We start from the raw sequence: 23861 nt of genomic DNA on the forward strand, positions 1-23861 counted from the left end.
AGTTTAGGAAGCAAAGCCATTCTCAAAGGACCAGGGTACAGGGGAAGAGGGACAAAGCATAAAAGCCAACCTATGGGAGACTGACTGGAAATTGAAGAGCTGGAATCAGAGCGCTTTATTTTACTCCCAGGATGATGAACTGGAATAAAAAAGATGTAAACACAAAGACAGAGACAGAGTAGGAACCACAGAACCAGTCAAGGAAGACAAGCAGCGGGGGCCTCCTGTGTATCAGAAGAGAGGAGTGGATGTGGCTGGGCAGGGTGCAGCCGCTGGGATTTGGCCATTTGTCCCCTGCTGCAGCTGCAGCTACTATCTCCTCAAGCTAAGCTGACGGTGTTCTGTTGCCTGGGGTTGGGTAGCTGTTTTTCCTGTCTTGCTTAGGCAACTGCCTGTGGTCCTTTAGTTTTCCCCCATTAAGGAAAGTCCCTAGTCCTCTGCATGCTGAGTCTCAGCCACAGACATAACAGTCCAAAGGATTGAGGCTCTAAGAAAGAAGAACCTGAAAGTGTGCACAAGGCTTCACTCTAGCTTAGTGCTAACGCCACACCCCAATATAATGTCACACTAATACATTCTTTTCTGTCTTTGGAGACAAGGCTTCATTCTAGTTCATTCTGGCCTTGAGGATGTTAGGAACCCGAAGACGACTTTGAAATCCTCACTCCTGTGTTTTTTCCTGACAGCATCAGCTTCTTTAGATTTTTTACCTGAAACCCAGGTTCTAGTGTGTGCTGGATGGGAAGATATCAGACACCTCAACAAGACAAAAATCAGAAAGGCCCTCCATCAATACTTCCCAGGAAGTCATGTGGGCTGCTGATACGACATGCACTACGTCATACATGGTGAGGTGTTTCCTTACCTCGGCAGGGATCATTTTTCACTAGAAACTCATCCAAGGCCATCCATCCTCCACCAACACGGACCATCACAGTGCTGCGCAGAATACGGACCAGCCGCAACTGCTGAGAATCCCCAAACTGGAATCAAGGGGAAATTCAGTTAACAAGAACACCTTAGTGTACACTTACAACCCCCCCCCCCACCAATAAAAAGCAGACTGTATTCAGGAATGATGTGATAGTGGGGACGACTTCTGAACTCAATTTTGCATGTTTACGTTGTCATAAAAAGGTTAGCAAATAGGAGAGCAGAAAGACTGTGCTATGAAGCACTGTCGTGAAATCCTTCTGCTGGAGTAGTTAGCTCCTGACAGCCACACCCTGACTCCCACACCAAAGGCAAAGGAGGGAAGTTGGGCATGTATTTGTTGACTTGGATTCTTCTGAAGACTCTGCCCAAGAGAGCACCCTGCTTTGTTATGTTTATTTCCCTAAAGAAGGGTGTGTGTGTGTCAACTTCTGAATACAGTGTGCTGCAGAGTTAAGTGGACAGCAGCAAATACTAAGTCAAGCATTAGGGAAACTCTTGCGAAGCATCCTCATTACAAGCTTAAGGAAAGGCTGTGATTTTCTTCATCCGGTGCTCAGAAGTGTACCCTAAATGTTCTGATTGTGATGTCACCAAGAGAAAAAGTTTTCAAGCTGAACAAGTGATTAGGTAGAATTAAAATTTAGTTGAAGAAACAGAAGTTTTAATCTCTTATTGTGATTAGAAACTGTGCAATAATCATTCTGGACCTTAGCACAAGTATGATGAGCTCTTCATTGTCTTTGTTCCTAATCGCCTGCTGCCCAGTTCCACTGTATCACCTGGAGCTTCCCACTGAGTACACTGCCCTTCCCCCAAATGAAACAGCAACAAGACAAGATTCCAAAACAAATGCCAAACAAAAAGTTAGAGAAATGGAATTCCTAAGGTTATGAAGGAGAATGTTTGGGGGCAGGGAGGTAAAGAGAAGGACTTAACCACTTAATTAGGATTTTCAAAGTTATAGAACCGTAACTTTGAAACAGGGAGAAAAATGGAAACTGCAAGAAAGGATGTCTGAGGAGGACACACAACCACTCTCCTCAGTAACATAAGTGGGTGGCTATCTCTGTATTCCTCTGCTGTCTGACTCAAATGCACTCTACGCATAGGAAGGCGTCTGAAAGATGCAGTCTCTTCCCTCTCCAGCCATTTACTTAAAAAACAAAGTTTTACACCGTTTGTCTCATAGAGCATTTAAACATTTTCACAAAGTGGCCAGAGTGACAAACGGTGAAGCAGAAGCAGCACTTTTCACAGCTATAAGGACAAAGACCCTGGAAATAACTGGTGTGTCACCCGAACCACTGTTTTGGGTGAGGAAAGGAAAGGCTATGTACCTGTGTGTCTCCCAGAGTCAAAAGGAAAGGGTGGTTTAGGTTACTTTCTTCTTACACTACTACACCCTACAGTCTGTTATCCACTGATCTCATGGCTGCTTTTCCTTAATATCTCCCCAAAGCTGTCTAAAGGATTCTAATTTGTTTCTGTTGAGCTGCAGAGACCCACACACTAGCATTCCAGATGGTGTGAGGGCTGCATAGCTCTGGAGGCCTGCAGCACAAGGCTGGGGAAGAGCCACGGGAACTCAGACAGAGTCTCAACAGCCACTGTTTCCTTCTCTCACAAACGACGTAGGCTTTTATGCCATTAGATGTGAGTGTGACACGCGACCTCTGAGGCCTCCAATACTACATATATAAAATGGGCTTCCTAATTCTGCTCACAATATTAGAATGATTCATCAAATCCTCCCCAGGTTAATGGAGCAGTGGAGGAGGGTGTCAGTGCCCCATCAAAGGGACCCTAGTGGGTACAGTCAACAGGAAGTAGGTATGCTGGACACCTGACTACAATCATTGACTAGTTGTAAAATTGGGGACAGACTCCAGGGATGTGTAAGGCAAGTGCTGTTTTGTAGACCAGGCTGGCCTTGAACTCACAGTGATCCCCCTGCCTCTGCCTCCCTGAGTTCTGTGATTATAGGCATGCACTAGCACACCTAGCTCATTATTAGAAATTTTGAGACAGGGACTTGTTAAGTTTCCAAAGATGGCTTCAAACTTGCCTCACAAGGAGCTAGGACTACAGGTATTAGGAAGGTATCATGCCCAGCTTGTGATGGTTTATTTAAAGCCAGCTTGACTATTCCCAGTTTTATATCTTTATAGCCTTTGTTTTTCCCACTGGCCCAGAAGATTACCGTAGTTACTGATTATTGCAGTAGCTAGAATTTAACATTGACTGAGAACTTCAATTAACTTGGTGTTTCTAACTTCCGGTCAGACAGATGGATTTTACTCATGCAACTTCCTTCCACATTTGAGAGACAGCACCAAAGAACCCTCAAAAGGACCTCAGAGGTTAGAGTTGCCAAGTGGAGTAAACACTTTCCATATTTGTGCAAATCTGATTTGAGCATATTTCATATTGAATGGTTAGCTATAATCTGTTCCATACTTCTTAGGTACCTCTGAATTATGCAATGCAAATGTAAATGCCTGTATCTATTAAGTTAGTACTTAGATAATATTAAGATACACTCAGGATTTCTGACTCAAGTGTATATTACAAAATTTGTATTAACTGTTAAAAGACTGGTAATGAGTCAGAACTGTGCCAATGGTATTCTGACCCCAAATATAGACATGTAAGACTGTTCATTACAGGGGGAATGGGCTGATAACAGAGCCTCAATTTCCTTGAGTTGTAATAGTTACAACTTAGTGCAGAATAATACCACTGTCTTTAGCCAGCCCAATCGGGAATGATAAATTTCATCTTGTTATTATCTTTTTAAAAAAAATATAAAATTGTATCTTTTTGCTGTTAAGGTAGCTTTTGTGACAATAGTTCTGCTAGCAGTTTCTCCACTTGGTAAGACAACCAGATGTGACCCAGGCATGCTTCTGATTATGTCCTCTCCCCATAGCAAGGAACAGGCAACATCAGCTACAAAGACCACAACCACCAAGAAGGACATTGCAAGGCACACGGTACCTGATTGCCGAGGAAGAACTATAGACAGTAACAGTAAAGAATGCAGGGGAAAAAGAGAACATTTTTGTCAAATTAACACTATGAAACAGCAATTTTAGCACATTACCAGTCTAAGTATACACACTGACCACATTCTTACTGGGCATCTGCCACAGGACGATGAATCTTACACACAATGCCTGAACTCTCCATCTTGTGCTTCTTTTATAAACCCATCTCTCGTTGGTAATTAAACAACAAAAAATAAACAAGCAAAAGCAAGATCCAACCTGTAACAGAGAACTACCTGGAGCTTATTAAGACCTCTTCAACCTCAAAAAAGCATGGGTTTGGGGTATTTAAAGGACACCCCCTGTCTCAGTGCTGGTGGTGAGCCCAGGGTTCTGTACATGTTATTCAAGTACTTTCCTACTGAGCTACACCTTCAGCCCTGAGGACATTCTTGCATTGCTAATAGAACTTGAGTATTTCTGTGTTCCAATGGAAAGTGGCCATCTAATCTTTGCTAGCCACAGATTTTTTTTCTTAGAGTACTAGGATCTCTTGGCAAGCTGATGAATGTAGTTTAGGAGTCCTGGTTTAGGTCCCTACTACATCCCTGACTCTTGTCCCAGGCAAAGCTAAAATGCAAGTGTAGTTTACTATTACTTCTGGTCACACCTAACAAGTCTTTTCAGGGAAGGTCGCTGAGCCTGGCTCGCAGTGCATGTATCCCAGCTCAGCACAGGAACACTAATGTTGGTGTCTTGATGAATTGTCTTTTATGAGCATGGGAGCCACTTAAGCTTACAACAACCAGTTCTTGTGGCTAAATCATCATGCTTTTAAAAATGAAAACAACAAACAAACAAAAAACCTAACATCAACAAAAAATAATGAAAACTTATATGTGCACGAACACATCAGAGAACAATTTTGGGTGCATGTTTCTCCTTTCATCACGTGGGTTGTAGGACTTAAACTCAGGTTGTCAGGCTTGGTGGCAAGCACCTTCACATGCTGAGCCATCTTGAGGCCCTTCATGCTTTTTTTTTTTTAGTTGAGACATTTTTGTGACATAGTCCTGGTTAGCTGGAAGTCACTGTGTAGAGCTGGGGTTACAGGCAGATTACCAGAGTCTGCTTCATGAGTCATGTGATAAAACTGTTCCCAAAGGTACCTCACCTTCATTCCCCTACAGACTTTAGTCAGCAGTGAGATGAGTGCTCTAAAATGTTTTCTACCTTGTCAAAGATAACTTACAGTCTTCCTGGATAATGCTAAATTTTCAGATGGAACTACACAGGGCATAAAAGTTGACACTTGGGATGAAGGTCCACAGGTTCAGGCCATGAAGGAACCAGGAGTGAAAAGGCAGGACAGTCTGGTCTAATGACCCCACACACAGTTGGCTTTCCTCTTCCTTACCCGGTATTTATTCTCTCCGATCTGCTCCACCTGGAATCTTTTTGCACACTTGCACTGAGCCACTTGTCTTGTGACCTATTGGTTAATAAAGAGAAAGAGTATAAGGGCACAGAAGAACTTTGTTTTTAAAATGTAAACAGAGAAACTATTAATCATTTGTTTTTTAAACCTTTTTTTGCCTTTTTCTTTTGGAAACAAGATCTTACTCTCAAGTGCTGGCTGTCCTGGAACTTGTTATATAAACTAGCCTGGTCCCTAACTCAGAGAGATGTGCCTGCTTTTGCCTCCTAGTTGCTGGAATTAAAGGCATATGTCCAGTCTATTTTAGGTGTTTATATTTTATTTGAAATACCCATAACCTTACTTGAGGTAAGAGATGCTGAGAAAAAAAAAAATCCACCATCACTGCTTCAAATTCTTTTTTTTTTTTCCTTTGAGACAAGGTTTCTCTGTGTAGCTTTGACTGTCCTGGACTCTCTTTGTAGACCAGGCTGGCCTCAAACTCACAGAGATCTGCTTGCCTCTGCCTTCTGAGTGCTGGCATTAAAGGCATGCGCTACAACATCTGGCTTGCTTCAAATTCTTTAAAGGAAAGTGCTAATATGGATTTGAAAGTGCTAATATAGACCTATCAAAATCAAATGACCAATAAAGTAAATTATGAACTGAGCCAAATTTCTACCTGGAAGCCTGACATTCCCAAGAAATCAGTCTCTTTCCACATTTATGTGGTTCCAGGGATTGAATTCAGGTCATCGGGCTTGTAGGGCAAGTGCTTTTAGCCTTGATACAGCTCACCCCCTTATGCTACATCTGGAGCCCACCTGATCCCTATAAAGTCCCTCCACAGACTGTACAAGGCCAAGACTCATGTTGGACTTGTGCTCTAGACCAAGCTAGAACTCAGGAGTCAAAGGCCCCTAGAGCTTGATGAAACAGCATCCAAAGTCGGGTGTTGTGGCGCACGCCTTTAATCCCAGCACTTGGGAGGCAGAGGCAGGCGGATTGCTGTGAGTTCGAGGCCAGTCTGGTCTACAGAGAGAGTCCAGGACAGCCAAGGCTACACAGAGAAACCTTGTCTCAGAAAACAAAAACAAAAACAAAAACAAAACAAAAACCCAAAAACCCAGGATCCAAAGTCTGAACCTGAAACATCAACTCTAAAGGACTGCTCTTCCCAAGATGAGTCACACATCCACATACATACAGGACAGTACTCTACTCCAGACCCCATACCTCATCTTCAATCTTATCTGCATCAGTTGTTGGTCGATAGGCATCCTTGTTGGGATGGAGGGCAGCCACAAATTCATAGTAGTCAATATAGCCATCCCCATCTCTGTCAAAAATGTCAGCCACAGCTGTCATCTCTAATTTGGTGGTAGGGAACTCTGGGGAAAAGAAAACATGATTTGAAACATTGAAATATATATATATGTGACTGGTTGGTAATTATACAAATACCTTAAGAAAAAGAAATATATCTTGATTTTTCCCCCTAAAAAACAATATATTATCCACCCTGGAAAATTCAGAAGATAACTTTTGAATATACAAATCATTTGGCTCAGTGGTTAAGACTACTGGCTGCTGTGACAGAGGACTGAAATTCAATTCCCAGCACCTACGTGGTAGTTCACAGTCATCTGCAGCTCCAGACCCAGGGGACCTGATGGCCTCCTCTGACTTTGAAGGACAATCAAACATATAAAAATGTAGGAAAAAAACCTCACACATAACATCAAGTGAATAAATTTAATTTTTAAAAGATATAAATCATTTAAGCACTAGTCATTGTTATGATTTTTAATGTTTTTACCTATAGACACCTCATTATTTTTGAGTCAGAATCTCATATATAGCTTAGGCTTTCCAAGGATGACCTTGAACTTCTGACCCTCATGCCACTACTTTCCAAGTGCTGAGTACAGATGTATACGAGCATAGCCTGTTTGTTTATGGGGTGCTGAGGATCAAATCCAGGGCTTCACGCATGCCACTCAAGCATTTTACTAACAGAGCTATAGCTCTAGACCATCCCCCCATTAAAAAAAAAATCAGACTTCAGGTACAGTAAAAAAACAAAACCAAGCCAGGCGTGGTGGCGCACGCCTTTAATCCCAGCACTCGGGAGGCAGGGGCAGGCGGATCGCTGTGAGTTCGAGGCCAGCCTGGTCTACAAAGTAAGTCCAGGACAGCCAAGGCTACACAGAGAGACCCTGTCTCGAAAAACCAAAAAAAAAAAAAAAAAAAAACCAAAAAAAAAAAAAAAAACAAAACCAAAAATAAATAAATAAATAAACCCCTAAAACAGTATTACAACAATCCATAGATTTATCACTTATTTTAAGATTTATGCCATCATTGCTGGATATTTAGAATGATGTCATTACTCTAAAACACTGTTGCTCTGGAATAGTATGCTGTCCTGCTGACTTTACAGTCACATCTGAATTCGTTTTTAGTCCTAGCAAAATGAGATTCTTCCACCATAAAAACAATAGACCACACCCAGCTGGGAGCCTCTTCCCTTCAGACTGCAGGTCTTACTTCAGAAAGACTACTTTGCAGAATGTTGTAACTTCTACCAAGCATGAGGAATCCGGGTATGACCTGTGCATAGAATAAAATACGGACTTACTAGATGCTAAGATGCCATCGATAAATTCCTGACGTGTTATTTTCCCATCCTGGTCCTTGTCAATACGCCGGAAGAAATCCATGACTCGAGATTTTTTGTGATTCATCCAACGCATATACTTTTTCCTCCAGACATCAAAGTCAAAGTTGGCAAATTCCTTCAACTAGATAGAAGTCAGAGGTGTTATTAAGTCCTGCTGTTCTGGACACAGAGCATATGTACATTCTCAGACACTCAGCAAAGCCATGCAGCCTTCCAGGGCGCACCAACAATGCTATGTACATGTTGTCTCACTTGAGAAGGCACACTTTGCTTCCTTTATTTAAAGCCACGGTTGTTTAAACAAGCTGCAATATAATGGAGGAACAGGAGGAACAGTAACTGAAAAACAATTTTGGAAAATAAGGAGCACGCAGAACAAGAATGGGGAGAGCCAGTCTTGCTTTCTCTTTGGACTTTTCCAAGGATCATCTACTTAGATGTAAGGGATGGATTCTATCTCAAAGGGAAGGCCTCCGCACCTTGTACGCAGCCTGGAAAGACACTGTAAACACACACAGGACCCACGTCGAGAGGCTCATGTTTCCCATCATCTCTGAGATCTTAAAGATCGTGATGGAAAGCATTAAGAATGCAGCCCTACATCCAAGCATGTTTCTTTGGAATTTCACCAGAGGGAGCAAATGCCCACCCAATAGTGGTATTAAATAGTCGACTGGTGGAAAGCAGGCCTGCACAAAGGGGTTTTTAGCTACCTGCACCATGTTAGTAATTCACACTCAGAATGACTTTACAGCTCAACATTTTCCCCTTTGGCCTTTCAAACTCCAAAGTTGGAAGGAATGGGGGAAAGGTGGCAAGAACCAATGTGCTTAAAATGCAACTGACCTACGGAAGTAACAACAAAACACAGAACACTCACTTCCGGGCATAGCTGCTTTGATATGCACAAATAAAAGAATATAAAAGATATTAGATGCTTGTGTTAGAAAGGAAGTGCAGTACTATGCATCTTAGTAATGATACTTCAAAACTGATTTGCTTTTCATGATCTATTGAAGAGTAACAAAGAAACAAGATTATAAAGAATTGGTTTTCGGTGGGTGTGATGGTGCACACCTTTAATCCCAGAATTCAGGAGGCAGAGGCACACAGATCTCTGTGAGTCTGAGGCCAGCTTGGTTTACAAAATGAATTATGAGTTCCAGGACAGTCAGGGCTACATAGAGAAACCATGTGTCCAATAAACAAACAAATAAGTAAATGACGATTTCTTTTATAATTGTAAAGTAAATTATCGGTCTATTTTTACCTATTTATCTCTTCATACTACAGGATTACTAACTTTTTCTTTTTTTCTTTTTTGAGACACGGTTTCTCTGTGTAGCCCTGGCTATCTCAGAACTCTCTGCAGAACAGGCTGGCCTCAAACTTAGAGTCTGCCTGCCTCTGCCTCCCAAGTGCTGGGATTAAAAGCATGCACCACCACTGCCTGGCTTCTCTTTTATAAAAATGACAACCTCCTAAAGCTTTGTTTCTGAAATTCAATCACAGAAAGCTGCTGAGGAAATGCAGACCACAGGCCTTCCCCTTGTATGAAATGTCTGATTTATGGTTTTATACAACCAGATGGTACAGCCTCCTTTGTCTGAATATTTTCTTAAGAAACCTATCTTTTCCTATTCAGGGGCTTGAAGGAAAAGTATGAATGAATAAAGCGCTGATTTTACTTCTGAAGTAAAGGCATATAGGTTGTACTAAGAGTGCTTTAAACACTGTGTTTTGATTTAAAAAACAAACCAAAACCACTTGAAGGTCACTTGGTGGGCATTACCTCCTCTAGCCTGTCCAAGGCATCATTCAGCTTCCGCTGGCGCTCCAGGGCCAACAGCCACACTTGCTGCCATCGGGCAGAGAGCTGGTTGATTCGTGGGTTTTTTGCTTCAGACTGAGAGAGAATTGGCATGGGAGGAGGTGTGGGTTGATTCAGGGACTTTCCTAGATGGAAAAATAATCACAAGATTAGAAATGCTGGCTTTGTCATCCCTAATGAAATGGCTGCATGCTCAAGGTCATCCTTGGCTGTATACTGAGTTTGAGGATAGCCTGGGATATATGAGACACTGTCTCAAAATCAAGAAAAGAAAGCTGTATAAATATAAACTAAATTATTACACTAATATCTATTTAGTAACTGAGAAGAAACACAAGAATGGCAACATTTTGGTATAGAGGCATATTAATTCCAAAAACTATTGCCTCTCTTTCCAGCCAACCACATGTTTACCCAGATCCTACACATATTCAGTCACCGTGCCTTAGTCCTGAGGACATAGCAATACAAAAACAGCAGTAGAGTCCATAGGGAATGCAATGCAAACACAACAACAGGAAGGCCACTGCTAAGTAACAGAACAGGCTCCACCACCTTGCAGCTTCATATTAAGCCCTCCTCCAATACATATACAAAATACTACTAGTGATTGTTAGAAAAGTAAAGTTTCAAAATGAGAGATTGTGGTTCAGAGTCAATATGATTTGGGAAGTCGAAACATAATTCTCATGATGGCACTTTGTGGATTCCCATTTGCAAGTAGCAGGAGGGAAGCAACCTAGAATATTAGGCAGAACGTACTGCTTCCACCGCGGGATTTCTCAATGAAAGGAGCATGGGTAGGTTCCACATTCTTCCTCTTATACGTCTTGGTGACCCGGTCCACATCAGGTTGTTTGCGTGTCATCTCCTCCATAAATGACTGTTAAATATAAAAATTAGGAAAGAAAATTTAGAGTTTTTGTGGTCTAAAATGGAAAGTTCTTACTAACAAAGGACAGCCCCATGGCAGACTGCCCAAGTAAGAGACTGCTCTGTATATTTCTCACCCTTTAAAAAAAAAAAGATGGAATATAACTCAGTGGTAAAGCACTTGTTGAACACATGCAAGATCCTGGATTCAAACACTACACATACAGAAAGAAATAAGAGAGGAGATGCAAAGACTACTGAAGACCTGAAGGAGCAAGGGAAGAGATGGCCTCCGACTTTAAGGAACAAATAGCCAAGTAAAGAAAAGCAAAGATTCAAAGCTAAATGTTATACAGTTATGCAGAGAAGAACATCACAGCCTGAAATGAGAAATTAAGTGGTCTGAAAGGCAGGCAGATGTGTGAGTTCAAGGCTTGCCTAGTCTACAGACAAATGAAGTGCTCTGGAGCTGAGTTACTGAGGAATAAAGAACTCAAGAATGGGGCAGGGCAGAGGATACAGTCTGGACAGAACACGCAAGCCGGACAGAGCTGTGGACTAGGCCTCTTCATTTCATTTGCTGAACAGAGGGAACAATCAGAAGATTAGCAAGCAGTGGGGCTAGAGGGACAGACAGGCAGGAGATCCAGAAGGGCTCTGTCCAGCTAAGGGTTAGGATTTTACTGTGAGAGCAATAGGGAATAAGGGAAGGATTTTGACACAAGGAAGAGACATAATCGTCCTTCCTTTACTTTTGTATAAAAGGCAGCGATAGGAGATGGACTAGGAAATTCTCTCATCTACTTTTCCAATTGCTATGATAAAATGCTGTCAGGCCAACAGGCCTTTGGCTCTAGCAAAGGCTTTTAAGCTGGGCTCCAAGATTTCTACTTCTGATGAACTGCCTGTCAAACTGTGAGTAACTACTCCCTGGGTTACACTTCATCTTCTAAGACTTTCAACTCTTTCCGTAGTGGCTTCGAAAATACAGTGAGTGCTCCATGGCCTTAGTGGCCCCCAGGAGCTGGAGCCAGAAAGAAAACGGAGTTGTCAATCCTATAAATGCAAAAAAAACTAAATACTGTCCAAAAAACAAATGAACATGGAAGAGGATACTGAGCTCCACATGAGAACTGCAAACTATCGGCAGCACCTCAGTATTGAAGAAGCTGACTTCTGTCTGATGAAATCCCAATCAAGGCTAACACGTGAGAACTGACGCACAGAGCTGCTGCAAGCTGCTAAGTCTGCAACAATATGTGTAGTAAGGATGGAAGGGAATTTCCAGGTGACGGACGGGCACGTGGTCCATGACACACAGGACACAGAGAAGCAGGGTACCTGGTGCTCAGTGATAAGAGCTTTAACTCGGTCTATGTTCTGGGGGATAGGCTCCTGATCTCGCTGGATTAGGGTGGTCTCAGCCCACTGGATCCAGGCCAGAAGTTCTTCCAGGAGCTCAGCATTGGCCACCAGTTCTGACAGAGCTGCTTCCAGGCGTTGCTGGTGCTGCTTTGCCCATGTCAGGACCTGTGGAGAGAAAGACAACATGGCCCCTTTCAGAAAAGCACATTTTTTTTTTGCTTGTTTAAAAGTCCTTTTTATTTGATTACAAAACTTTACTCAGAAGAGAGACCAACTTAAGCAGCCAAGAGATTCTTCTGTGACTTCAGCTGAGAAAGCTCAAGTGAGAGGTACAACAAAGAGACATTTCCACCACAAGCAAATCTAGTGCGTTCGATTAAAAACAACTTCTCAGGAAGGAAGGAGACAAACACAAGGTGTCTGCAGGGGTGGCTAATCAGCACCTCACCACACTAGCACTGCTCACTCTGGCTATCATATCAGTTCGCTTATAGTGAAGGAAAGGCTCTTTATCTGATGGACTCTTGAGTATTCATTCACTGTGATTCCAACTTACTGGGTTTGTGGTGACTCACCTCCTCAAAGCGAGCTCGGATGATGGTGATCCAATGTTTGATGGTTGTGATGCAATCGGGGTGGCAGACAGCCAGGATGACTTCTCCCATTGCCACCGCTGTGTTCACATCCACACGTTTTTCTTCTACTTTCTTCATGAATTCCTAAGTAAACAAGAGCCAAAGCAAAAACTTGAGAAATCTATCTACCCATACTATTAGTTTCTATTAAAAGGAGAAACATTTCATTGTTTTCTTCCTGTGTGTTAGCAGACCTTGGAAAAGCCTGTATCTAGGTGCTGCTGGCATGATCTATCCAGTTCTAACAGACATGAGAAGCTAAGAATGATGCACTGTTAGAGATGACAACAGAGATGAAGGACACTGGTATGCCTCTATACCCTCTGCTCCTGTTTCTATTTTCAGTTTCTCCCTCCCTTTTTGTATTTATTTCCATTTCATTAAAACATTTATTTTATGTGTATGAACGTTCTGCCTTTATGTATGTGCTTGATACCAGAAGAGGGTACTGGATCTCCCGGAATGAAGTTACAGACAGCTGTGAGACACCATGTGGATGTTACCAACTAAAAGCCTGAAAAAGCAGCAAGTGCTCCTAACTGCTAAGCCTTTTAGTTCTGTATTTTAAATTATGTTTCCGAAAAATATGACAGCCATAAAACACTATATTTAAACTTTTCTATCACAATATCTGGATAGGGCCAGGTGTGGTGGTGCATGCCTTTAATCCCAGCATATAGAAGGCAGAGGTAGTCGTATCACTGTGAGTTCGAGGCCAGCCTGGTCTACAGATCAAGTTCCAGGATATCCAGGGCTACACAGAGAAACCCTGCCTCGAAACTCCCCCCCCCCCCAAAAAAACCAACAAAGCCAAGGAGTGAGTTGTGTAGATGAATGCTGCTGAGAGGCAGCACGGAGCGCCTGCTGCTGCTGAACACACACACAGCCCATTCCGGTTTTTCTTTTTTTTCATAAGAGGTCTGACATTTACAAACAAATTTTGCTTTTTGCTAGTGGTGGGGCAATTCTCAGCATGGTTGAGCAGCACAGATCACCAAACCTTGAGACTAGCTTACCTTATGGGCGTCAATGAGAGACTGTAAGGCCTCTGTGTCATCAGGAAGGGCCCCTCGAAAGCGAAGAGTTTGTTCTGCTTCAGAAAGCCACTCCAACAGTATATGGACCGCGTCCCGAAACTCTTCTGCCTAAAATAACCAAGCACAAGAGGAGCTGGCCCCGCTCTGCAGCTGAGGTCTAGACACTACAGTGTGCTGGGGAAGCATCCAGTAGCACATTCTACCGGAGCATACGATGCCCTTGCCAACGCCAGGTTTGTAGACCTTTGAGAACAAGGTCAATGACTGGTCAGAATCCAGTTAAATGTTCAGAATTTCAATGTAATCTTCATTTCAAGACTGGACTTCATGGTTATGGTAGAGAAACTAAAATCTATATGCTCAGGGCCCCAGACAGGGGTTGGCAGGTTTATCTTACCTGTTTTAAGGCCTGCTCAAGTCGGCTTTGCTTGGAAACAGAGAGTTTGCACACAGTATCCCAGCGAGTACTCAGTTCCTGGAGCTGCCCCTTTACCCAGGTCGTGTCATCTCGACTGTTCTCGATCAGCTCTCTGCCTGACCGCTTCAGGACCTGAACAGTGCCAGTTCGCTTTCCCAGTTCTTTTTGGAAAACCTAGTTAAAGAAGAAATGAGAATTTGGGTTTTTGTTTGTTTAATTTTTAAAGATTTATTTTATTTTGTGTGTGTTTTGCCTGCAGTACGTATGTCATGCAACGTGCATGCCTAGCAGTCACGGAAGCCAGAAGAGGGTGCTAGATCCTTTGGAACTGGAACCAGGGATGGTTGGGACCTGAACCCAGCTCCTCTGAAAGAACAAAAGTGCTCTCAATTGGTGAGCCATCTCTCTAGCCCTGTGTGTGGTACAGGTTTGGTATCAGGAGTAAAACTGCTGGGCACACGCCTTTAATCCCAGTACTCTGGAGGCAGAGGTAGGCAAATCTTTGAGTTTGAGGACAGCCTGGTCTATAACACTAGTCCAGGACAGCCGGGGCTACACAAAGAAATTCTGTCTCAGGGAGGGGGCACACCCTGAAAAAGGAGTAAAACCTCAGAACAAGCGATCTCCTTGGTAGGTTCTTATCAGATGTCTTATTTACCCAGAGGAAGGCAGGACGGTATATTAGAGAAAGCAAACAGGTGACTTTCTCAAAAAGCCTGAACCACGAACACCTTTCTTCCTCAGTTAAATCTATATTCAACCTTTTCTTTCTTTTTTTCTTTTTGTTTTTTAAAGAAACTTCAACTTGATTTAAAAATAAAAATCAGAAGCTACAGCTGTAAATGTCAGCTCAGGCATTCTGACCTGCTTGACTTTGGAAAAGGTGCTTATTTAACTTGAGTTAGTTTCCTAATCTGAGAAATGGAAATAATTACCCCAGCATTTCTAGAATTGAGGGATATAAGAAAGAACATAGCTGAAGTATAAAGAATGTGATCAATTATACTTAGTTCTGTTTTTGTTTCTATGTGAGGACAGGCATGGAAGTCAGAGGATAACTTGCTGGAGTCAGTTCTCTTCTTCCAGAATATGGGTTCCAGGGGTTGAACTTGGATTATCAGGCCTGGCAGCAAGCCCTGTCACTTGTTGAGCTATCCCACTGTCCCATAGAATGTGATATAGTTTCAAGGCAAAGTAGAAAATTTTGTGTTAAAACAGGAGAACATTATGTAGCTCGATACAACAGGTACAGGACAAATGAACTGGTGGTAGGATTGTTACTATACAAAGTGGTTAGGAAAAAATCCTCCCATTTCCATTTTAGGTGTTAGTGGAAACATTTCTTAACAGTTTCCCTCTGAATTTAAATTTCAGTTGAGACTCAACCAAAAGACAAACAGGAAGAACCTCTTCGCATGCTGCCACGTCTGAGTCAAACCAATTTTGGTAAATTCTTTGTGACTGATGCGAAATCCCATCAAGTTTGTTTGTTTTGAGACAGGGTTTCTCTACATATCCCTGGTTGTCCTGGAGCTTGCTAGGTAGACCAGGCTAGCCTTGAACTCACTGAGATTAAAGGCGTGTACACCTGGCCAAAAGTACAAAGAGCTGCTCCTCTAGAAATCCTCATTAGGCATGAATTCTTCTCTAGGTGGTCAACACGGAGCAGAGACAAGAAGACTCTGTGGCTTTGTTTCCCAAGCAGCCAATTCCTGCTCCTCACCTTATGGGCATCCATGAGGTTCATGACAAGGTCAAGGTCCCCATGTACAGGCTGGTCCTCAGCCAACTGTGGCTCCACCTTGTACAACCAGTCAACTAAGGCCTGCAAAGCATCCATGAACTGGCCTGAAAACAGTAAGGCTTCTTCCAACTTGTGCTGTCTGAGAAAGGCAGAGAAAACACAATGATTTTAATCATCATCATCATCACTGTCATCATCATCAATGCTCACAATTCTGACTATTGAAAGGGAATAGTACTTAAACTCTACACACGTAACTTCTGTTAGAACAGCTATAAATACGCTAAAGAGAAGTGAGAGAAATGTCCAGATGTTTTAAAGCAAACTATGTCTAGACTAGATTTATTTTATCAGTAGTTTGCCTATATTTTGTCTGCACACCTGTGTGTGCCTGGTGCTTACAAAGGTCCAAAGAGGGTGGTGGATCTCCTAGAATTGAGATTAAAGGCATCAGTCACTAGAATTGATCACAAACGTGAGCCACCATATGAATGCTGGGAACCAAACTTGGGTCCTTGCAAAAGCAATGCGTGCTCTTAGTCACTAAGCCATCTATCCAGACCTTACTCCTATTTACCCTAGTGACAATCTCTTACACACTTTGCCATGCCATATCTGTGTGGGTCTGTGCTTATAGAGGACACTCATGCTCACCGCTCCACAGACTTGCCACAGACAGTATCCCATTTGTCTCTGACTTCTCCTAGCAAATTGTCAAGTTTCTGCGTATCATCAGCAAGCAAAGTCTTTTCTTTTAGTGCTCTGCCAGTTCTGATTGTGGTATCATACACAGGCTGTTTACCACCAAGAGTTTTCTGAAATTCCTGTTTCCAGAAAGAAAGGAAAACAAACAATAACAATATACATATAATAAAAATCAAGTAATAATAGCCTGAGGTCCTGGGTTTAATTCCCAGTTCCCCAAGAGGTGGGATATGTCTTGATTTATAATCAATTTCTTTTTTCAAGGTTTAAAGTAATTATAGCATGAAAAACAAAACAAAACGAAACTCTAAAATTAACAATAGCTTTCCCACAAAAGAAATTTATAACTTTTGTTTATACCACAATATACAGTACATGGCAATTTCTAAAAACCCATACTTTGGGTTAGTTACTCACATGCGCAGTTTGCTCAGATATTACTCAAGAGTATGAATGTCATGTTATCTAAGTACCCCATGGACCCCTGGGTTGGTGAAAGCAGAGGCAGAACTGTCTAGCTTATGTGGAGCCTGAGTTCAACCCCAGCACTACAAAAACAAACAAACAAACAAACAAACAAAAACAAAACCAACAAAACAGAAAGGAAGGCTGATTTCATCATCTTTTTGTCTGTGGGCTCAAGCTGGCCTGGAAATCTTCTACTGAACCAAGGCTACTCTTTAACCTTCAATCCTCTTGCCTCAGCTTGTAAAGTCAGGTATTTGTCACCATTCCTGGCTTTCATCTTGACTTTGTTTTGGAGACAAAGTCTTACACATTCTAGGTTGACTGAATTTCCCATCTTCCTGTTTCTTGGGATTACACACAGTAGCCACCGAGGCCAGTTTACGAGGTGCTACGGAGTCAACAGGAGGCCTTGTTCACGCCAGGCAAGAGCTCTTACCAAATGATTTACATTCCTAGTCCCTTCTCCATATTTTAACACGATTTAACTGTTTGTTTTTGCTCTACTTTCTATTTTTAGCAAGCAACAGGCTTTGATGAATACCAAGCTTAGAACCTCACAGCAACAAATCACTTTACCTTATGTTTAGAAAGCTGAAGTTTGATTTTGTCTGGATCGTTGGAAATCTCCAGTTCTGAGTCCAAATGACTCTCTGCGTCTTCTAGCCAATCAATCAGTTTTTTCCAAGCTTCATAGAACTAAAATTAAGTAAGGTAAACATTGTAATAGAAAAGAATGTGTGAACTATACACCCGTCTATGCTCGTCATTTCAGAGGCTCAGGACTCAAGGCTCTTCATGAAGCCATGCCTTCTTTTATAACTTACTTGTTTTGCCCGCTTCCTGGCATCATCCAGTGACCGCCCCCTTTCAATAGATCGTTGGACAACCTTCTCCCACCGAGACTGGACACTGACTAACAAATTCTTGATCAAGACAACATCCTGTTTCTGACTAAGGAACTTCAATTGGTTCCCCGTTTGATCCAGCTCGATGATCTGGTCTCGATGAGCATTTACTTCATTAGCAAAAACCTGTGGGGAACACAGCACTCTTTTTAGCCATAAACAAGGTGAAGGAGCACTCCTTTGAATGACTCCTTTTAAGGGGAAGGTAGCATCATCTTAAGGCACAGTTACCTTGTGTTCTTCTATTTGGGAAAGAACAGTGTTCAAAATCAGGCTAGGCGGCGAGGCGATGTTTAAACTCTGCTCTGCTAGAGTAAGCCAGTTGATGAATTCTTGCAGGGAATTCTGGAATTCTGTTGCCAGGCTGAGGGCCTCTTCAAGCTTTGACTGAATTTTAAATATAGCACAAAAAAGCACCAAGTTCAGACACTTTTGACAACAAAGGCATGAGATGTATACCAGATTAAATGATCCTAGACAAGAAGACCCACGTAATGTGCCTCAAATACAAAAGACAGGAATTCTAAATGTTAAGTGTCTGAAGCTAGAACCCCTGGACAAGAACGAGGTAAATGAAAAAGGAAAAGACACAATTAGGGGTGAAGCTTTCTTAGCCATACTGTACTTCCTAGACCATTTAAGAGCACACTAAACTACTCAATAATTGTGAGTGAGCATGCTCTAGTGGTGGTGACAGCTGCAGGATCTAAATCCTATTCCTGGTTAAAAAACAAAAACAAAAACAAAATCCCCCAAAATCCATTCTTGCCAGGCATGGTGGCACACGCCTTTAATCCCAGCACTTGGGAGGCAGAGGCAGGCAGGTTGCTGTGAGTTTGAGGCCTGCCTGGTCTACATGCCGAGTCTCGGCTATACAGAGAAACCTCCTCTCCAAAAACCAACCAACCAACCAAGCAAACAAAATCCCCATTCTTTAATGTACATTTTATGGTATGGAGACGGTAAAGGACATGCACATAACTGTAAAGACGATGCAGCTGCTGTGGTGCCCTCTGTTTAAATACAGAGAGGAACCCCCATGGCCAGTCTATAAGGTGCTGGGAAGTCAAACACTTGTTCATGCCAGGGAAGAACTTTTACCAATTGATATGTTTGTATTAATATGAGGTAAAACATTATAATTAATATGTTTTATGAGCATATAGTACTAATATTATAATTATATACTAATGTGCTTAGAAAGCATAGCATGAAATAGGAGTCTGAAATGTGTGTTGATGCCATAGTATTACTGGAACACACCCGAGTATAAGTTTTTTAACCATTCTCATTTAACTAAGAATGGTAGAAAATAATGGCCCATTCGGGGCAAGTGCTAGTCTCCATTAGTACAGCACTAGTCCAGGGTCTACAAGAACTATTCTAGCTTTTTAGTGGACACCTGTGGCCATCCATTAGGCAGGCAAAGTAAAATGGGGATTTCTAAAAAGATTATATGCGGACTATATTAAAAATTGATATATTCAAAAAACTCTGCTCTGTTTTTGTACGCTAAAAATTTAACTGCTACTAACTGCAGTTGATTAGATTACATGTTTTGTTTTTTTCTTTTCTTCATCCTTTCAGGTTACTTTATAATGAATGTTCTAAAAACATACAACATGCAGTGGTAGAATGTCTGCCTAGTGAAAGTGAGGCCTACGTTCAATTTCCAATACTGTAAAAAAAGGATGAACCAATATAAACAATCAGGTGAACACTAATGTCTACCTCAAAGCTTTCAGACACATTTAGAAATTAATACTGAAGTCTACTCTTTCTTGCTTTACAGCCCACACTGCTCTTAAATTTGAGATTTTCCTGTCTCAAAATCCTTGCCAGGAAAATTCATTGAGTTAAGACTCTGCCTCAGTTTCCCTCACTAATTCCCCTCTGCCTCCTGTAGGGCAGAGAGCAAGAATCAGAACACAGGCTTACATTAGGTCCTTTTGGCTGGTCTTCACAGCACGAAATTATACAAACCTACGCCATGACAGTTTCACAAACTAGGGCTTCTCTAAAAATGTTCCTTAGTGTGTGTGAATATGCTTTGTGTTCTTCTGCCCAACAGTTCCAAAATGTTAGGGTGTGCTTGTTTACTCTTCCTGCCAACACCTAGCACAGTGTCCAGGACACACTTCATCCCTATTTACTCAGTAGACACGGCCAGTGGGTTTATTTGCATATTTTATACTGGATGTGACTAGCAGTGAAGAGAATGAGACTCTGTAGCCACAAACAAACACAAATCCCCAACTTTTCTGGAAAAAGCCTTGACTTTCACCCCCCCTTTTGGCTTATAAAAAGAAAGCTCAGTTTCTGAGATTCAGTGGGAGACGTCATAACTGACATCCTTCTGGCCTTCAGTAAAATTCCTTGCAGAAAATTGCTGGTCACATTTCTTTCACTGTCCTGTTCCCATCTTCCCAATACCATGCTATGAATTCCAGCAAAACTTTGTTTCTAAGTAGGAACACAGGCTGGAGATCACTGTCAGTAGATTAATAAGATTATGAGGGTAAGCTTTCTGATGTCACAGCACACCCATCTTGTGCAGACAGTAATGCCATATGGTCACCAAACATACTGCTCAAACAGTATTCTGCAGTGGTACCTTTCTCTCTTCCATCTTACTGCTGACCACATGCCACTTCTGTTCCAAGAGTGCCACGCTCTGTTCTGTTTTTGAGCCAGACCCAGAATCGCCACGGCTGAGGAGCATAAGCCTGCCCTTGTCAAGCAGCTGGTTGTAAGTCTCTTCCTTGGCTCTCAGCTGGGAATGCAGTTCCTATAAGAGCAGGCAGCAAAAGATATCAATAATATCTATGTCCCAGAAGAAGACCTTGTCTTGGTATGTCTCTTTCAGGGTCAGTTCAAAGTATAAGCTGTTAGTAAATAAAACCCACAATTCTTCCTTAATATGAAAACAATCAACCCACCAAGAAAATAACATTATTTTTTTTTTAAGGATCAAATATCTCAAAAGTAGTCTTTAATAATTTGTTTTTGCTTTTTATTAAGGATTTGCCCAGAAGTTATGTTGCCTTTTGTTCTCAGTAGGCTCTCTTAAAACATTGTCAGCATTTCTCAGATTTCTTTAAACCTTTACCAAAATATTGGTTATACTCTCACCTCTAGTCAATATTCAGGTGCCTACCAAACATATGGACTCAGTTTACCAGTTTACCAAGGCCTTTCTAACTGACTCTTTTCTTCACCACTGCTGCCCGAGTTAGGTTCTGTAGCTTGTAGAAGACCTGCACTGCTAGCACCAGAGCCTCCTGGTAAATAGGTCTTTCAGACATAGGATGCTTATGTGCAATCTGAAGAAACTGCTGTTACCATATGTGTATCAAGCTGTTCTCTAGCTGTCTCAGGAAGTCCTCCTGTAGGCTTTGATGCAGAAAGCTGGCTCTCCATTCTATTGAGTTCTAAGAGGAAATCTTCAATTTCACTGTGGAAACCCTGGGCCTTGGGAGAAAAAGACATATCAGCAGTATCAGTAAGCAATCAGCTGTAAACACAAACTTTTGACTGATCCTGATTACTGGGAGGATTCTGAAGCTGTTCTCAAGCAAAACACTTTTGTTTGTCTCTGGATTGGCACAATCTGCTTGCTTATGGCCAGAATCTAGCAAAGTCCTTCAGACTCAACACAGTGGAGATGCCTACTGTAATCTGATGAACGGACTAAGGGATTGCTAAATAGGAAGAGAAGCCTGACTTGCTATAGGAAAACCTGAATCTCAAAATAAGTTTGTCAGAGTAAAGACTGAATGAATGAATAGTACGTACACTCAACTGCAAACAAATCCCCAAAGAACCAGCCAATCAAAAGCAGCTCTATTTTTCCAATCCAAGACAGGGTTTCTCTGTGTAGCCTTGGCTGTCCTAGACTCACTCTGGAGGCCAGGCTGGCCTCAAACTCACAGCTATCTGCCTGCCTCTGCCTCCCTGTGTGCTGGGATAACAGGTCACCACACCCAGTTGCAGCTATTTTCAAAAGGGGCTCTACCGCAAACAGATCCTGGCTCTCCTCCCAATGCTCCTCCATCAAGACTGGATGGATGGCACGTACCTGCTGCAGAGTTGACTGCAGCTGCTGTTCCCTCTCCTCTGTCTTTTGCAGCACAGACTCCCAGCACTGGTTCATGGTTTCCAGGCGGCTCCTTAGGCTGCTGGCATCATCTCCAGCACTAGACTCAAGAAGTTCATTGCCAGCTTTGTTGACTGTTTCCACTGTTGCTTGATGAGCCAAAACATCATTTTTTAGAACCTAAAAAATGTTGAATGATATAATTTATCTCTTTTGATGCTATTAAGCCTGTCTCATTAAAGTCCACATGACATTAAGTTTCTGGTGGCAGTATCTTGTCTCAAACTGACAAAATTAGGTAAAAACAAAAAACTTACATGGTGCTTTGCAAGCTCAACTTCAATAACTTTTGGGTCTCCACTTATTGGTCTCTGAGCATCCAGCAACTCTTCAGTGTGAATTAGCCAACTCATTAGTTCCTCTAAGGCATGCTGGAACTGGCCAAGAGCCAAGAGAGCACCTTCTAGTTTATGCTGCTCACGACAAGACAAGAAACATTTGTTAGGAAATGAGAGCAGGCAGAGAGCAGTTCATTGACCTATGCTACCACCAGCCTTACCTGTCTATGGGCAATTTTCTCACCCAAATTCTCCCAGAGGTGTTTGAGTTCTGTCAGTGGTTCTCTTATAATGTCTCTGTCTGTTTCATCGGTAGCTTTCTTTAACATCAATTCACCCTGGTGATTGAGTTTTTCCATCTCAATTTGCTGTTGGTAAACTTCTACTTTGAACTCCTGCAAAAGATGTTCTTAACGTTAACATTAAACCAAGTCTTCAAGAAGCAACTCTTCTCAAAGCCATTCCTGCGTACAGACCTTCATCTCATTTAACTGATCTTTGACAGTGTTGAGGTCAGTGCCCACTGGGGGCATGGTGCAAAGCTTGATCACAGTGTTGTCTAGCCAGTCAAACATAGCCTGAAATAAAAACACACATACATAAAGGCAAAATGTGGGCTTAGGACCTCTAGCAAGCAATGACTTACATAGTCAGGCCAGCTTCACTGAATAGCTGAATGGGTACAAATATGACAAGCAGGCAACGACAATAAAAATGGCAGTAGTAGCTGAAACTTGGCTATATGTTGTAGCAACACTTTTCTTAACAGAATTGGGAGACTTAGGCCAGAAATGTGGGAGCAACATTGTTTTAGGTTTCAGAATGCTGCAGTACTGAGGGTGAGCCACTCTGTACCAGATTTAGAAAATGACAAAGAGAGACTAGAACGTACGCTTCCTTTGTGGGCATCTCCCAGCCTCTTCTTACCTGGAGAGTGTCCTGATACTGCACAGCAGCTTGCATGGCATCTTCAAGTTTTTCTAGCCTTTCTTTCCAAGTTTTGTTTAAGTTCTCCCAAGCATTATTCATCTATGGGAAAAACAGTGAATCAGACTCTTCTAGTCATGTTTCTGTGGCCCACCGCCACTATGCCTCCTCTGAACCCCTCCCCACTCTTCACACCTCATCAATGCTCTTCTTCACTTCAGGCTTCTCAGTTTCTCCACAGGCAAAAATCAAATCTGCTCCAAGGATTCTAATGAACTCCAACTCCTCATGCAGACCATCTGTTTCCTCCTTAATAGTCTATATGGAAAGGAGCAGAGGATGAGTCAGAACAGAAAGCAGACTATAACTTCTCAACCTTTGCAAATGCAACACAGATCCCTGCCATCAAGAGCAAGCCCTAACCAGAGCCTCAAAAAGTACAAAATGTTTTTAACTCTTAAGATATTGCTTATCCAGAGTGCAGCCTCATACCCAC

General features: G+C 42.2%; 1 protein-coding gene across 25 annotated transcripts in view; it reads right to left on the reverse strand.

Moving 5' to 3' along the window:
* MACF1 (microtubule actin crosslinking factor 1) overlaps positions 1-23861 on the reverse strand; it is a 348476-nt gene that overhangs the window by 12082 nt on the left and 312533 nt on the right. For 11 of the 25 annotated variants that reach the window (XM_084787104.1, XM_084787103.1, XM_084787112.1 and 8 more), the window contains 26 exons: positions 23561-23683; positions 23366-23467; positions 22915-23016; positions 22660-22833; positions 22418-22573; positions 22083-22280; positions 21347-21475; positions 20619-20792; positions 18236-18391; positions 17924-18130; positions 17676-17795; positions 16581-16750; positions 15906-16065; positions 14162-14356; positions 13744-13872; positions 12668-12811; positions 12069-12257; positions 10617-10737; positions 9816-9979; positions 8904-8915; positions 7982-8144; positions 6577-6731; positions 5341-5415; positions 3934-3951; positions 866-983; positions 71-139 (listed from right to left, as the gene is read on the reverse strand). In XM_084787104.1, the coding sequence (XP_084643230.1) occupies positions 71-139; positions 866-983; positions 3934-3951; positions 5341-5415; positions 6577-6731; positions 7982-8144; positions 8904-8915; positions 9816-9979; positions 10617-10737; positions 12069-12257; positions 12668-12811; positions 13744-13872; positions 14162-14356; positions 15906-16065; positions 16581-16750; positions 17676-17795; positions 17924-18130; positions 18236-18391; positions 20619-20792; positions 21347-21475; positions 22083-22280; positions 22418-22573; positions 22660-22833; positions 22915-23016; positions 23366-23467; positions 23561-23683 (3523 nt within the window). The remainder of the gene's footprint in view (positions 1-70; positions 140-865; positions 984-3933; positions 3952-5340; positions 5416-6576; positions 6732-7981; positions 8145-8903; positions 8916-9815; positions 9980-10616; positions 10738-12068; positions 12258-12667; positions 12812-13743; positions 13873-14161; positions 14357-15905; positions 16066-16580; positions 16751-17675; positions 17796-17923; positions 18131-18235; positions 18392-20618; positions 20793-21346; positions 21476-22082; positions 22281-22417; positions 22574-22659; positions 22834-22914; positions 23017-23365; positions 23468-23560; positions 23684-23861) is intronic. The other 14 variants (XM_084787116.1, XM_084787101.1, XM_084787123.1 and 11 more) reach the window with 6 other exon arrangements.

The sequence above is a fragment of the Acomys minous genome (assembly GCF_964271855.1).
Source record: "Acomys minous genome assembly, chromosome: 6".
Classification (NCBI taxonomy): Eukaryota; Metazoa; Chordata; class Mammalia; order Rodentia; family Muridae; genus Acomys; species Acomys minous.